Source organism: Meles meles, chromosome 11 (genome assembly GCF_922984935.1).
Source record: "Meles meles chromosome 11, mMelMel3.1 paternal haplotype, whole genome shotgun sequence".
In the NCBI taxonomy this organism is placed as follows: Eukaryota; Metazoa; Chordata; class Mammalia; order Carnivora; family Mustelidae; genus Meles; species Meles meles.
In genome coordinates this window covers 82,083,617-82,100,452 of record NC_060076.1, presented here as the reverse complement: position 1 = coordinate 82,100,452, position 16,836 = coordinate 82,083,617, and the positions used below count along the sequence as shown (strand labels likewise).

Genomic DNA, 16,836 nt, shown 5'->3' with positions numbered 1-16,836 from the left:
AGTCTGGAGCACGCGAGATGCATCCCCGGGGATGAAAACCAAATTTCGAGACTTGCTTTAAGATGGAATCGAAACTTCCAGGCTTTAGTTTTCCGTTCTCACATGTAGAGCCTCCGGTCTCCGTGACACGGGCCGACTGTTCCACGCAACTTGGCTTTTAAATTACGCTGTCAGGGTTTGCGTGCACGTGTTGTGATTAATGGGGTCCCCCATGTGGTTCCAGTTTTGGGGACATCATTTTTCTTCGAGACTGCGTTCTCCTTGGTGGTCTTTGCCTTTTCGTTCTAAAGAGAGACCTCCAAATTCCCTGATACTGTGACTTCTCTTAATGATGAAAAGCCTGCCTTAGATCTTCCCAGTAATTTACGCCTAAATATTTCCACCAGTGACAGTAACTTCCTCTTGAAATGACCCAGCTGGAATTTTCCCTGAAAGCAGGGTGAGAAGGAAGGAGGGAGGGAGACTGCTTTTGTTTCTTTCCTCTCCATTCCTTTTTCCCTTCTACTCTCCTGCTCTCCCTGGCCTTCATACCTCACCCCCTTTTCGCTCTTTTCTCACTTCATAGGTTTTCTTTAGATAAAGTGCTTGAAAAATAAATAAATAAAGGAGAGCCCAGCGCCAGTCAGGAATTCCACAAGCGTGGCCATACTGAGAATATGTAACATGTGGTTGGTGTTTATATACGAAAGTATGGGGCGGCTTTTTATTTACGCATACAGCATGTACGTCTCTACCTGGGGACTCTGTAGGATGAGCCTTCTTCCTGTTGTGGACCTGACATCCCAAAGTTTTTATCATTTGCGTTGGAGGTTGGTGGGAGGTTTGCTCTTTATTCGACTCAAAAACGTTACACACACTTGGGGTGTTTATCCTGGATGGGTTTCTGTGCACGGCAAGGGTCTGGTACAGCTGAAGGACAAGCAAAAGGAGCCAAGTGGGAAGACTTCGTGAAAAATCTTGAATCCAGGCACAAGTCATTGAAAAAAAAGAAAATTTGGCCAAGGAATGTGACCATGACGGTGAGGTAAAATGAGAAGAATGCAGGCAGGGCCATCTCTCAACAACAGAGGATCTGGAGACTCGGAAACAGACTGTTTCTGGGGTGTTTATGCCTTGACGTACGGACCAGAACTTTGGAAAACAAGGCTGCGTGTTGACCAGCAATTTCAAATGAAGTAGACGTCCCTTTAATGATCCAGCAGTCCTGCTTCTAGTCACATAGTCAAAAGAATTGAAAACAGGATTGTGAAGAGATCTTTGCTTCCCCGTGCTCTTGGCAGCATTATTCACAAGTGCCCAGAGACTGTCCCCAAATGTCCACTGATGAGTGGATGAAGAAAGAAAATGTGGTAAATACATACAATGAAATATTATACAGCCTAAAAAGTAGGAAATCCTGCCATGTACTACAGCAAAACGAGACTTGAGGACATTATTCTGAGTGAAATAAGCCAGACCTCACACACACACACACACACACACGCAAAGACAAATACATACAATTATGTTTATATGAGGTACCTTAGAATAGTTAAACTCATAGAAACAGAGAGTAAAATGGCAGTTACCAAAGACTGGGAGGAGGGGAGAATGGAGAGTTGTTTAGTTGTTTAGTGGGTGGAGTGTTACTCATACAAGATAAAAACGTGCTAGAGAGATCTTTCATACAACAGCATGCATATAGTTAACAATACTATACTTGACCCTTAAAAAGTTGTTGAGATGGTAATTTGTGTTACATGCTTTTTTACCTCAACTAAAAAAAAACTCAAAAAATACCTTTTGAAGTCAATGAATAAAAATCCAGAAAGTTTCTTATGCAGGAGTGGGTAGGGCTCTGTTTACCCAAACATCTTATAAGCATCCAACACAGAGGTTCAGAAGATGGCTAGCTAACCACATCTGTTAATCAAGAAAAAACCTCCCTGGCTTGCCAGACACACTGTGGGGGCTCTTGGCCACCATTCACTTATTTAAGAAAAGAGGGTAAGGCTCCCACCTCCATGTCTTATGGCTTTTTATATTTTTGTTCATTCTGCTACTCCTTGGGTATCGGTGCCTCTCTGGTATGGATGGTCTGATGACATTAAAAGTGTCAAAAGGAACAAAGAAAAGAAAACTGTTGGCCCTGTGTGAGACTAGGTCAGCTAGCGTGTCAATGTAGATCCATACCAGATAATTAAAGAGTCCATTCAGACATCCTCAGGGGACTCTGAGGAAACTATTAAGGAAAGGCTCATTTCTGAAGACTTACGCAGTGCTTTCTTCCTGTGAAGATCAGATTTCTTTCCAAATCAACCAATCTCCACACTGGAAGGATACACCTTAGAACCACAGGACTTTGCCTTCCACTGCCTTTGTCCCCCCACACCTTTCTGAGGAAATTTCACCTCAGTTTTCCTATTTGTCTTGATACTAAACAAAGCTTGACCGCTGTCTTCCAGTAACTTCGAGACGGGCACCAGCTCACCTCATGAGGCTTGTGCATTCACTGGTTTGCAAAGTCTTACCCCAGCGTGTTTCATTTGTCTTGTGAAGGAGAATCTCACTTCAACTTCTTCTCCCTGAGTGAAATGATCATGAAGGGGAGGTTTAAAAGCAGGGCTCTTGCTGATAGCAATGTTATTCAGCCGCAGCTGAAGTAAACTGGATTCAAACCAAGAGGGAAAAAATGATCCAGTTCTCACATTCTGATCTCAAAAGTGGAGAAATGGCAAAATCTCCTTCTGTAATATACCTCCAGGCCCTCAGTGCAGTAACTTCCCCTCAGGCACCCTGGGTTCAACCTTGTTTTGGGTATTCACGTTAAATCTTTGAGGAGGTCTTGGTTCTTCCCTGCATCATTTCTGTGGATGCCAGAAACCCATGTTCCATCTATGGCAGAGCACGCCTTTGCTTAAAACCCATGCCTCTCCCAAGGTATCCGTTCTGGAAGGGCAAGGCCAGACCATGTGCTTTCATGCTTCCAATGCCTACTGCAGGGTCTGGTGGTTGCTTCAACATATCTGATCATGAAAAATGTTGGGGTCATGAAAGAACTTTAGTTTTAACTAGAGCTGGGTCCAGGGTGAAGCAAGTGGCAAGTGGGGGTTCGGGGGGGAAATGGAAGGGCACACAGGCATAACCCCTATGTTCCAAGCCAAAGACTCGCCCTAGTCCTGACCCCGGTTTTAACAGAAGCGGAGTCTGATTTCCAAATGCTTCTCTTTTCAAAGTTGATTTACACAGGCGATTCTCTAGAAGTGATACAGTCACGGGAATGCAGGAACAAGGAATGTAAAACAACTGTTTCAACAGCCCCTTCGTTCTACTTTTATGAGGGAATTTCATTCATTCCCATGGCCCCAGAACCCTAAATTTTTCATTTCTGTCTTCTAGATTACTACGGATCTGAGGCAGCGCTGCACGGACAACCACACTGGGACCTCGGCCTCGGCCCCCATGGCCGCGGGCATCATCGCGCTGGCCCTGGAAGCCAAGTAAGCCTTTATCTCCCTATGTCTCCGCTGACAACAGCCCCTCATCTCAAGGACCACTTACCCATCCCCTACTATAGAATCCCTAGCACAAGAACCCAGAATAGAGAACCTTCTAAGTCCCACCTTTAAAACGCCAAAGATGAGGGTTTTAGCAAGAATTGTTTTCCCTATATTAAGAAAAAAAAAACACTTTTTTTTTTTTTGGTTTTTATATCCTTACAAAATCAAACTGTGTAATTACTTTATTATGGAGTCATAGCGCAAGCATGCCAATTGGCTCCAACACTCTTGCCTTGTTGAGGTTTTTATTCCAGTCTGGGAATGTTCCTGTGAGTCTCAGAGCAGTCGGGGGCCCTTTCCCTGAGGAACAGTGAGGCAGCTCAAATTCCAGGACAATAGCGCTCCCTCTGGGGGACAGACTGTGTCCAGGTCCTATGACAGAGGTGCAGGGACAGGAACAACCCATCTACCTTCTGTCCTGTTCAACACGGTCAAATTCTGTGTCTGAAAGATCCCTTTGAAGAGGCCCCTTGGATGATACGCGGTCGGTCCCACCTTTCTCTAAACACCAGCAGATTTTACTCTCTTAACTCTTAGAAATCACTGACCTTCATTCTTTCAAAACCTCATACAGATCTACACTCTCTTACCCTCACTTTCAAAACCCGAAACGTCCAGAAAACTGGAAGTTCTTTTGCACATTTGACATACAATGTTCTCTCATGGCAAAGCTGCCCTGAACTGGTGTAAAGCCTTTAACAGTATTTGTCGTGAAAATTCCTACATTTTACCACAGAAATATGAATGTATTTGATTACAAGGTGCTGGCTCAGGACCCCCCCGGCCCTCCCGCCACCTCCATTGGAAGTTTTGTGTAATATGTGCTCTGGATGCCATATCTGAAAAAATTTTTGAATTCCAAGCACATCAGGTCCAAAGATTTTAGAAAAGGGACCGTGGGCGTGCACTCCGACCCTTCCTACAAGGGGACCATCAAAGCAACTGAAGTAATAACATAAGTGTTTTTCCAAAAATAGCCTTGCACCCCTGCCTGAGGGAGGAAGGGAAAGATCCTTCGATTTAGTCCTACCCTGACGTACAGTGATAGTAGGTGACCGGAAAAGAATGCAAGAATCATGACAAGACTCGGTACTTCAATAAGAAAGGTTCTGGCTCGTTCGCAGTGCCTTTACAGCTGCTTCTTTTTAAGGCAGGGAACCTGGGTGAAGGCTCTCGGGCCTTGAAGTAATGTGGAAAGAGTACATTATAAGCCATGGAAAGCCTTGGAGTAAGACAGGCAGAAAAACAGAGCTTTGGTTGTGGGCTACTGTAGTCTGTTCAGACCACTATCAAAAAATACCATAAATGGGGTAGCTTATAAACCACGGATACTTATTTCTGCTTTTGCTAGAGGTCTGGAAGTCTAAAATCGAGATACTGGCAGATTCAGTGTCTGGTGAAGGTCCACTTCCTAAGTGGGTCCCATGGTACCAAGAAGGGGCAAGGCAAGGGAGCTCTCTGGGGTCTCTTAAAAGGGTACTAATCGCACTCATGAAGGCTCCCCCCTCCTGACCTAATCACCTCCCAAAGGCCACACGTCCTAGTACCGTCATGGTGGGCAGTAGGTGTCTACATATGAATTTTGTGGGGTCGGAAACATCCCAGACATGGCGGATGTTGTATCTCTTCTTGGCCTCTTGCCTACGCATTGGTGCTAAGGGAAGACCAGCTTCCCACAGATGTTTGTATTTCTTCCTTTTGGATGAGGTTAAATATTAATCATTTCAGCATATTCTATCTTGTGAAGATTTTATTTATTTATTTGTCAGAAAGAGAGAGAGGTGCCAAGCGGGTAGAATATTCTATCTTTTAACGTGGCGGAAGTTCGGGTGTAGCAAAGAACTTGCACTTACCCTGTTACATTTCACTGGGCAGTTCTGCCCCCAGAAGTCTCCATTAACCGTCTGTTTTTAAGGGGGTCACTGTTGATTGGATTTTTGAAAATATGTTCTCTTCATCCTGAAATTCTGGGGTATTTCTTGGGAGTATTTCCCGAGGCACAAAATACCGAAGGGAAAAAAAGTCAGGAACTCTTCCTGCCATCTCCCCATTCCCCCCAAAAATGGTTGTCATCTCAAACTCAGCAATCAAGGGTCCTGTCTGTGACTGTAGACCGACGTGATACTCAGTTCCTCGGGATATTGCTGTAACACTAATATTTCAACAATTCTTTTGAGCACTATTTAAGCTCAAATGAAAAATCCTTAACATTTGTGCCCCAAACAGCCCACTCAGCTGGAGAAGTTCGCTTTGGGACTGGGAACACTCCGAAAGTCTTTGTCTATTTTCTCTTTGTCTGCATTTTGAGCATTTTTTTAAAAGATTTTATTTATTTATTTGACAGACAGAGATCACAAGTAGGCAGAGAGGCAGGCAGAGAGAGAGGAGGAAGCAGGCTCCCCGCGGAGCAGAGAGCCCGATGCGGGGCTCGATCCCAGGACCCTGAGATCATGACCTGAGCCAAAGGCAGAGGCTTTAACCCACTGAGCCACCCAGATGCCCCCATTCTGAGCATTTTTAAAGACTCATTTTTGCCACAAGTGTGATGGGTGGAAGGAAGGTTGCAGGATAAACTCTACCTGGAAAAATCGACTGTAGGTTAAGATTTTAAGCAGTTCAGTTTGATCGTGGGGCCAAAGTAGATGGCCAGTAATCTGATGAAATAAGAAAGGATTGACCTTGCTCTTAACTCCATTGGCTTGTTCTACAAGCCAGTCTTTGCCTCCAAGTGAAGGTGGAGGCTAGGAGAAAGCCATCTGAGGATTAAATGAAGGGTTCAGACATGATTGATCTACGGGGATCAATAATTTCCTCCCACATAAGGAAAACGTACCTGGAACTAAGAACTTGGAGCCAAGAGCACCACCAACCTCACCCACTCTGCAGCCCCCACACCTTTTCCCCAGGATCTCCTCTTATCCTAGTACTTTCCAGCAATGCTTGGACCTTGGTGTTTGGAGAGTCTGGCTCTCCTCTCACAAGCTGAAAAGCGTCATCTACAAGACAGTCCCTTGTAAGAAGAGAGGAGGAAAAAGGCAGAGCGAGGCAGAGTTACGCCCCAGGACACTGCCACACTCCAGACACGTATCCCCCGCTCAGGTCAGTGAGGAACGATGAGATGCAGGGCTGGGATGAAGAGCCACCGGCCCGGGCTTCGGTGCCTGCTGATTGGCATCGTCCAACCCCCCATGTCCGGGAGGGAAGCAGTTTCATTTCTCTGAAGGTCACTAGACTGCAGTATCTACTCAGGGAAAGCTCCCACCTCCCGAGCTCCCCGCAGCCTGATTTCTCCGCACCTGCAGGTGCTCGCCTGCGTCAGAACAGTAGATCTCCCTTCGGAGCCCTGTGAAGCGTTGGGCTCTCCGCCATTTGGATTCTTCCTGCTCCCCTCCCCTTGGACGTTTTCCCAAAACACAAATGAACACCCAAAAAAACACCTTGTTAGGAATCTAAGAGGAGAGAAAACAAAAACAGATGCAAACCTCAGAAACAGATACGCTTCCAGGGTGCAGATCTCTTATCCCAACCCGACAAAAGCTGGGTCATGAGTTAACTCGGCTGTGACGGCTCACAGGACAGACACCCCTCCCCGACCTCCGGCCCAGGCCATCCTTTTCCCATGAATGTGTAGGAACATGTGTCATAACAGACTCCCCTGTAGCGCACCCCAGATCTCAGGTTAAGTGAATCCTCCCAAGTCAGGAGGGATTTGGAATGGCTCTAAAACTGCCACCTTTCCTACTCTTTCTGGGTTTGAGCTCTCCTGCCTCTGACGCCTGATCGCAAACTTTACCTTTCTAGTAAATAGGGTAGTTTCCTTCCCTCCCGAGGACGTGGCTTGGGCACCAAAAGTTGTACATGTCTTAGCTTTCTAGAAATCGTAAGCAATTTCAGAATGAGAGATAAAATTGCACTCTCGAAAGAGAGGGGAGAAAACCTCTTGTGTTGGGGTGCTCTTGTCCTGTGTTAGTTCAGCGGTTTATGATATTTCAGTTATTTGGGTTTTGTGGAGTTGGAAGGAATTTTCAGGTTTTTCAGCAGAGTGTGAATATATAATCAGTGATTAGGAGTGAACTAATTATCATTTGGGCTGTTGCTGCTTCAAGTAATGTACTTTTGTATAGCGTAACTCAGAAAGTTCTGGTAAAATGAGTGTTCTTAAGTGAAGAAAGTAGTGAAACATGACTAATGGTTTTAGGGGAGCAGCCTAGAAGAACACCAGGTCACATGTAAAAACAGCCTTGCATCTTGACACGAACATATATATATTGCTGGTCCTCTAGCCTCTCAGAAGAGAAAAGACAGTTGTTAGTACATATGTTTCCTACTAAATGGTTTATAAAATAAAAATTGAAATAATTGATGTTCATAAAAAGATACTGTTCAGATTATTTTTTTAAAGACTTTATTTGATAGAGAGAGAGAGAACATGAGTGGGGAAAGGGCAGAGAGAGTGAGAGAAGCAGACTCCCCACTAAGCATAGAGCCCGACGTGGGGCTTGATCCCAAAACCTCGAGATTATGACCTGAGCAAAAGGTAGAGCTTAATGAACTGAGCCACCACGGTGCCCCTACTATTCAGTTTCTTATACTATGTTTTACTGAAAGTTTCCCTGATCTGAGTCTGTAACTATTAGCAAAGAGAAGCTAGTTTACTGGAGTCTTTTATATATTCAATTACCAGCATTAGCTCAGGACATTCAGAATTTAAGTTTACTAAAGAGGAAGCCTGCTTCCCCCTCTCTCTCTCTGCCTGCGCCTCTGCCTACTTGTGATCTCTGTCTGTCAAATAAATAAATAAATCTTAAAAAAAAAAAAAAAGAAAGAAAGAAAGCTTTTGGCCTTAAGTTGCAAATAGGTCTTTCATTAGAAATTTGAGTAACATATATTCAGCAATCAAGAACTGTTGCACAATGAATGGTCAATAAAAGGGACTGAGTTGGGTAGAAATTTCTAAAATTATTCAGGACTCTGAGAAGGAGTATAACTGATACACAGAACATTCCACTAATCCTTGTTTTAAGTGAGCCGGAAACATTTTCCTCAGATTTCAGATCTCAGGGGCTACCTTCCTTTGAGAACATCTCATCTCATGTATCTGGACCTAACTTCAGAGAATACACAAATTAGGGTGGCAGAAAATATACAAATTCTGTACTAGAAATATACCTGAAGTGTATTAAGCATTTGCTGCTTCTGGTATGCTAGCTTCGTGGACACACAGACACACACATCTCTAGGTAGGCTCATCTCCTTCTTATTACCTGTCTGTTCTCTCCTAGTTCAGATGTCCCATTGGAACATACCATATACATATTTGTAGAACACAGGTTCTAGAATGTATAGAGAGAGGATATAGTATGAGGTAACTTAGTTAATTTGTTGTTGTACTACAGATGTTTTTATATGAATTCTCTTCCAAATGAGGCTTAAACTCCTTGAGATGAAGGGTTGTACCTTTCGGTCTTTATTTATATGCATATAACAAATATCTGATACATACTAAAAAAAAATATTAAAGCATCATGCTACATGCTAAGTGAATTAGGCAGGACGTAATTCAGATATTTGCAAAACCTGTTGCTTGCCTTCAAAGGGAGGCAGATAGACACTAACATATATGCATGAATTGTTTACAAAAGCCGGTGCAATCATTTTGGGGGAGCGTGCAGGATTTGGCCGAAAACAGAAATGGTCAGCCTCCGTGATCCAACTTGGAACTTTGGCTCCATGATGCTTTCATATCCTCTGTGACATCTAAGCACAGTGTTTTGCAAAAGGTCATTTCCGAACAAACATTAGATCAATCCATCTAGTCCAGCCTTCTTATTTTTTGTACCCAGGAAATGAGGTGAACAGCATTGCTCAATCTCATATATTCGTTGTTTTTATCTTTTAGTTCCTCTCGTTGGTGTTGATTAGTGACTTCTCCCCACCCCACATCAACGCATCCCTTACCCAGCTTACTGATTGTTCCTTAGAACTGGGCTTAACACGGGTAAAATAAAGGCATGATGTTATTCCCTCCCTTCGCTTCCAAGAGAAGTCCCTCTACCTTTGATCTTTAGTGAAAGGGATAATGGAAGACACAGAAAGGTCAGTGTGTGAAGAATTAAAGATGTGTTGAACCACAAGATGATTCACACCATATGCTGTTGATTTCAGAAAAACCATTCTGAAAATTCTCCTCTCAGGAAATTCAACTTACCATCTGCATTTCTTATAAACCTACAAAGTCCATCTGTATAAATGTTATGCTGTTCCTACTGATCAACCACTTTATGCCTTTGCTCTCTGCCTTTTATTATAACCTCTGTCTTACCTATGTATGTTTCCAGTGGAGGAAAAATATGAGGGAATGCCCTCAAATATTTGAGATTCAATTACTGAGAGAAATCCATACCTGGGACAGTTGACATGGTGCCTAGAGTTTTTAATAAGCTGAGTTAAAGTAACTAATGGAGGGGCTTCAAAGTTCTAGAACTGACCATTGTGCGGGGAGCCCACATAAGAAGGACTTGATAGACATAAACATTTCTAAAATATTGGGGTTAGCATTGTAGGCCTGATATCTTATAAACTCTTCTTATCTTCTTTTTTTTTTAATTAAAAACACATTTCAGTATAAAATGTTCCATCAGAAATTCTCCCAAGGGCCACATTCCCCTGTACGAAACGCTGCAGCGGGCGGGGAGGCAAATGCATTTGGTTGTTGAGGTAAAACAGCAGAGAACGTATCAACTCTTAGCTTTTAGGAGGGTTTTACTTATTTCACTTACAGCTTCAGAGGCACATGCACAAAGAGTGAGAATACGGGCCAGGAGCCCGGATTCTGTAGAACTGACGAGGGTAAGGATGGAGTTAACATGCTCTCCCTCTTTCCCCACACTCTCGGACTCTCTCGAGTACTGTAATGTCGTAGTTTGGGCTTAGCATTTAGCCGAGATTTCTGGCATGAAGGGTTGGGATGGGAGCATGAGGAGGGTGGGGAGACTTAAAATGTGATCAGGGGAGGAGAGCTGAAAAGGTTTGTGAGGTAAAAACAGCGCACATTTCCACTTGAGGGCCAGCAGACAGAGAAGGGATGAACGGTCCTGGATGATTCCCTATAGTGCAATAATTGTAACCAGACCCACGGAGCAGTTACCGCGGGCCTTCTGCCAGCACTGTGCTTGAAAATAGCTTTGTTATGTCTACACACACACAGACAATACACTGTGTCCTCTAGCACTTTGTGAGTTCAAATTATGTGGAAGCCAATTTTCGCCTGCCTCAGCTTTGTACCTAACTAGTGGTTAATGGCCTTCAAACAGTGCAGCTTCCAAGGGTGTCCTGTATTGCAGGGAAAGCCCTGGTCAGGAAGCTTCTTCAGCCTTTATTGTCTTGAGATTAAGCCTGATGTTCTGTGTCCCCTTCCTGAGATGAAGACGCTAGGAAGGGATGGATAGTTGAGTCGCCTGGAGACTGAACTGAAGACAGAGAAGTCATCAGGTGATTGTTAGCTGCTGCTTTTGCTTAGTTTTATTTTCAAAAATATAGGAGTCACTGAACGTATTTTGCTCTTATTGCTATAACAACGAAGATTGCTTCTTAAGAAGAGTAGTTCTCGGTTCAGTTGCAATCGCCAGCATTTTTCCTTGCCAGGTGTCCTATGTTACGTTAGAAATGTCTCATGTTGTAAGTGTCTGATTTGTGATTTAACCTAAGCAGGATCGCTTTAAGATTGAAGGTGGGAGAGACCTTTATGGTGTCTTCTGGGACTTGACTCATTTTATAATAATTATATCATTATCTATCATATGCCAGGCTCTCCACCGTCTTGACAAGAATTCCATCTCAAAGGACCCTATGCCTGAGAATTCTATAAGTAATGATACCACTTTGAGAAAATAGCAATGTAGAAAGCTTCTCTTGGTTTAAGCCTAGGGTGGGGACAGTGGGGTGGAGTGTGTGAGAAGGGATTTTGACAGGGAACTTCTAATCTCATTTTTCTCATCTCTGAAAGGTGTGTAAAGAGAACATGGGTGTTGGTATCATTGAGCTTAGATGGAATCATGCATCCATTCAGTAGACCTATATTAATGGTCTACTCGTCCGTTCCTATACTAGACATTGTGAATTGAATGGTTGGTTGGCAGACAAGGAATTTTGTCCATTTTGGCAAAGCAGTCTGTAACAAACAAATGTAATAAACAGTCTATAACAAACAAATATAATAAACTTATAGATGATAAATATGAAGAACAACACAAGCAGAGTAGGATAATGGAGAGTAATTTGATGAAGGGACCCATTTTATCTAGAGTGATGATGGAAAGACCTTTTGGAGGAAGTGACGTTTTAGCGAGAGACCTGAAATATGCAAAGGCTCGCTGGTAGAGAACTGGACGGAGCATTGCAGGGAGAGGGAGGAGCAAGTTGGGAAGACCGTGTAGTTGGAATAAGGTTCCTGGGTTTGAGAAATGGATGGATACTGTGGATGGATACAGTGAGCATGGATACTGTGAGCTCAGGGTTTGGAAGAGTCCAGATCCCATAAGGCATCATAACAAGTAAGCATGACTGAGATTTATGGAGTCTTTTAAGGATGGAGAAATGATTTGATTAAAATTTCTAAAGATCATTTCAGCTTCTCCTTGAAGAACTCTTGGTGTAGGAGCAAAGCAGGTACCATTTTGGAAGCTAGTACCATAGTTCAGGAGAGATTAGGGTAGCCTGGTCAGGGTGATGATGATGGAGACAGAAAGAAGTGGATAGATCTGATGTTCATTTTGCAGGTACAGCAAACAGGAAATAATTAGAATAATGTGCTTTGGGGGAAAAGAAAAACTCAAGGCTGAGGTGTAGTTTCTTAGCGGAGCTCCTGGGTAGATTATATACCATTTACTGAAATAGACACCCTTTATTCTTTCCATGGGATCCTAAGAATTGAAAGAAGCATGAATACCCATGGGAGTAGATCTCTGGGCCTCCGGGTCTTGCAACAAGACCAGTAGCCAGTTTGTCTTACAATTACTGACTGCACTTTGGTGCATCGGCTCCCCCAGAAATTTATTTCTTCTTAGAAAATGCTTTTCACTAAGATCATGGTAGCTATAAAGGACTGAGACCATTTGCATTTTTAAAAAGAGAGAAAATAAAGAATATGGATTTATTTACATTATAAATTGCTCATTTACTGCTCTATCCTTTAATTTTAATAGGGTGATAATAGCACATTGACTTTTATGCAGTTACCCCCATCAGATTGCTTAGAAAACTTAATGAGTTAGTGGGTTCTTCAAGAAATATCTAAAATTTAGTATTTAAATTTAACCCCTTGAAGGTTTGTGGATTTTATTCATTGCCAGTAAATTTTTGTTCTTGATAACGTCTATGGTAACACCCTAAATACTATCAAATATAATTTTTCTTATTAAGAATAAGAGTAGCTCCCTTTCCCCCATCCCTGGGTCCATTATAGTTTCATCCCATAGTTTCCTAACTTAATCACTTTAATCAAAGCATATTTCAGTTCATTCTGCGAAGTGACTTACTGTACGGCTTCATCAAGTATCACTATCTTTGTATTTGAACATTCTCAGATATATTCCTAAACTCTATACTGAAACCCGGTTAGAACTCAACGCTATTTTTATACCAGGTCCTCTTGAGTTTTGAATCCGTCTTGTATAAGGTCACGTTGTCTTAGCCTATAATTTTTTACTTCTAGGGTACTTCTGTGTCATCTGTTCAGAAGAAAATAATTGTTCCTAGTGACACTATTATTATTCTGTGTTTAGCTGATTCCAGCATTCTTTTTCCAGTTTTTGAAGAAGCATAATACATTTTGCCATCTGTAGAAGAGAAATGTAGAGAAGTAGAAACGACAGACTGAAAAGCATGTCATTTCACTAGCATACAAGATGTATGCATTCTGACCTCAACAAGTCGATGATGACATTTGATTTGGCGTGAGCTCAAGGCAACAAATTCATAGTGAAGTAATCTGGGATACTGGAATGCAACTGCACACAAAGAGAAAGATATTTTGTGTGTAGAAGATTAGCTTATTTCTGGCCATCTTGGATTTTCTTTTCTCCATTTGTGGTGATAGTGGATGAAGTGGATAGATCTGATGGTTTAAGATTGAAGGTGGGAAAGACCTTTATGGTGTCTTCTGGGACTTGACTCATTTTATAATAATTATATCATTATCTATCATATGCCAGGCTCTCCACCATCTTGACAAGAATTCCATCTCAAAGGACCCTATGCCTGAGATTTCTATAAGTAATGATACCACTTTGAGAAAATAGCAATGTAGAAAGCTTCTCTTGGTTTAAGTCTAGGGTGGGGACAGTGGGGTGGAGTATGTGAGAAGGGATTTTGAAAGGAAACTTCTAATCTCATTTTTCTCATCTCTGAAAGGTGTGTGAAGAGAACATGGGCATTCTCTTTTACACAGTAAGGTAACTTACTGTGTAATCATATGGGTGTCCAAGGCAAAGTAAACTTTTATGTTCTTTGCATATCCTGGAAAAACAATATTCCTGTGAGGCCTCGTAGTGTCTTTCTAACCCATAAAGTCATAGTACATCTGACCGCGACATGCTGTGTAGGGGACAGAAGTTTCTTGTTGCCTCAGTTGAGTGTGGAAATAGTGCATCAGAGTGCAAAAAGGTAAAATCAAAAAATAAAATGATGAAAAATAAAAACAGCAGACAGCTTTCGCCGATTGCTCGTTCTGTGCCAAGTACGGAGCGGAGATCTTTTATTGGTTATCTCACTTAGTCCTCAAAGCAGTACTATAGGTAGGCATTAGCTTCCTATCTCAGATGTGGGAAGAGGCTTAGAAGTTGATCCAGGTGAAAGCGGTAGATCTAGAAATGGAATTCAGGTGACGTGACACCAGAACGCACTATTATACCGAATCACCTTTCCGCTGTAAGTGCTATAACAAGATATGCTTTATTGCAAATGGCTGCTGGGCAGTACAAGGGCCATGAGTACGGAGAAGGGTGACAAAACTTTGAATAAGGATGATTTAGGAGGACTTTATAGAAAAAAAAGGAATTCAAGCTATACTCTGAAGATTTTTTTTTTCAGCTTTAGTATGTGTGAGTCATAAAGAATCTTGTTTAAAAATGTAGATTTTGAGGGCCTCTGGCTGGCTCAGTCAGGAGAGCATGTGACTCTTGATCTCAGGACTGTGAGTTCAAGCCCCAGGTTGGGTATCAAGATTACTTAAAAATAAAAAAATTACAAGTGGTCCATAGACCACAGGAAGAAACCATCCCCTTGGCCTGTCAGCTGTCTTGAAAGTGAGGATGTGCAGTAGCCCCGACAGAACCAAGAATAATATTGGGCACATAGTAGGCAATCAAGTATTCATGTATTGAGGGAATGAATCAGTGGAGAGAAGGAAGTCTCCCTTTAGTTATTGAAAAGTATGAATTAGGTATCTGTTAAGGTAGCTGTAGATAGTAGGGTATCCATGCCAACAAATTTTGTTTTAATTCCAAATGTTGATTGATTGATTCAAGAAATGCTTAGAGTCATGCTTGTTACCATCATCTCTATTTTGAAACACCTTCTTCCCCATCTTGGAAACTGCAATACAGGTATAGTCATTGTTGGAATCTTGAGCATCAGAATTCTGATGTAACTCTATGTGTGTCTGGCACCATGCGTAGAACTAGAATACATCTGTGAGCAAAACATGGATGTCCCATGCTGATCTGCCAGAAATGGTACAGTAGGTTCATCCCAAATGCATGGGATGCTTTGAACCTCGCTCGCAGAGAACATGCATTCCAGCGAAGGGAGGCATACAAGTTAATTACATCTGACAGTAAGTGCTATAAAAGAAAAAAATAAAGGATGATATTGTGATAGGATGTGCTGATGGTCTAAGGGTAGGGAAATGTCATAATGGCAAATAAGGGAAGGATTAGGGAGGGCCACCAACGAGATGACAGTATTTTTGCTGAAAGTGAAGTCATAAAGGTGATCCAACTTACACTTGGGTTTTTTGAGTTTTCCTGAGTTATCGTTTCATTGCAGCATTAACTGAGTTTCACCCTTTCTTATCCAATGCTGCTTGACATCATGACCAAGACTTAGATAACAGGAGTCCAAGTGAAGAGGAGAAATAATCTATATTTTTTTATTTCTACCAATATTTAGAAATATGCCCATACATGATTGAAAACTGGACATCCCTTCAAAGTTTAAAGGGGCGCCTGGGTGGCTCAGTGGATTAAGCCGCTGCCTTCGGCTCAGGTCATGATCTCAGGGTCCTGGGATCGAGCCCCGCATCGGGCTCTCTGCTCCGCAGGGAGCCTGCTTCCTGCTCTCCCTCTGCCTGCCTCTCTGCCTACTTGTGATCTCTCTCTCTGTCAAATAAATAAAATAAAATCTTAAAAAAAAAAAATTATTCATCCAGAATCCAGTGAAGGCTTTAATTTAATTGTCTTTTTTAAAGACAATTAGTTGTCTGTTTTTGACAATTGTCTTTTTAAATTTATTTATCTTTTTTGGGGGGGTAGGGACAGAGGGAGAGGGAGAGAATCTTAAACAGGCTCCACGCCCAGTATAGAGCCAAATGCAGAGCTTGATCTCACAACCCTGAGATTATGACCTGAGCCAAAATCAAGAGTTGGACACTTAACTGACTGAACCACCCAGATACCCCTCAATTTTCTATTTTTGGTGCATGCCAGTTTATCTGAAAAACTTGATGCACAACCAGGGTATGTTGGGAGGGGGAAGAGAATTGAGGGAAATTTAAGGCAGGCTCTCAGAGGAGTCTGCTTGTTATTTGGCCATTGGAAACCTTTATAACCAACTTGAAAGAATGTAAGAGGGAGCTTCCTGGAGACAGTATGATCTGGGAGTGATCATATTAGTCAAGCCGTATTCTTATTCATCGCTCTGAATTTAGGTGCCATTGGAGTTGACATCTAATAACCTCATTACCATAGCAGATGTATTCCATTTTATAATTTTCATTGTGCTAAAATTCTCCATTATAGGCAATACCTTACCTGAAATATAAAATACTTGTGATCAGTTTGAGAAATCATAACATTGAAAGGTTGCCCAGAGCCCATCTGGTCTGTAGAGATGTTATTTAGTGAGAATGTTCAAGGATCACTAGGCAAAGGAGAATATATTGGTAATATAAAGTAAGTTATTTTAAAAATAAAGGGCTTTTTTTTTTAGTTTAAAAAAATTAAGTGGCTTATTTGGAAATTAAGCACTATTTTGGTATAAAATTTTCTTAATTGTATGAAATGATGCTGTCCTTATTTGG

At 42.1% G+C, this 16,836-nt stretch overlaps 1 protein-coding gene across 5 annotated transcripts in view; it reads left to right on the top strand.

Moving 5' to 3' along the window:
* Positions 1-16,836, top strand: part of PCSK5 (proprotein convertase subtilisin/kexin type 5) — a 455,881-nt gene that overhangs the window by 194,885 nt on the left and 244,160 nt on the right. For all 5 annotated transcript variants that reach the window (XR_006820794.1, XM_046022868.1, XM_046022867.1 and 2 more), the window contains exon 9: positions 3,379-3,479. Coding sequence is in view for 4 of the 5 variants with exons in the window: in XM_046022868.1 (XP_045878824.1) it covers positions 3,379-3,479 (101 nt within the window). In the remaining variant the exon portion in view is untranslated. The remainder of the gene's footprint in view (positions 1-3,378; positions 3,480-16,836) is intronic.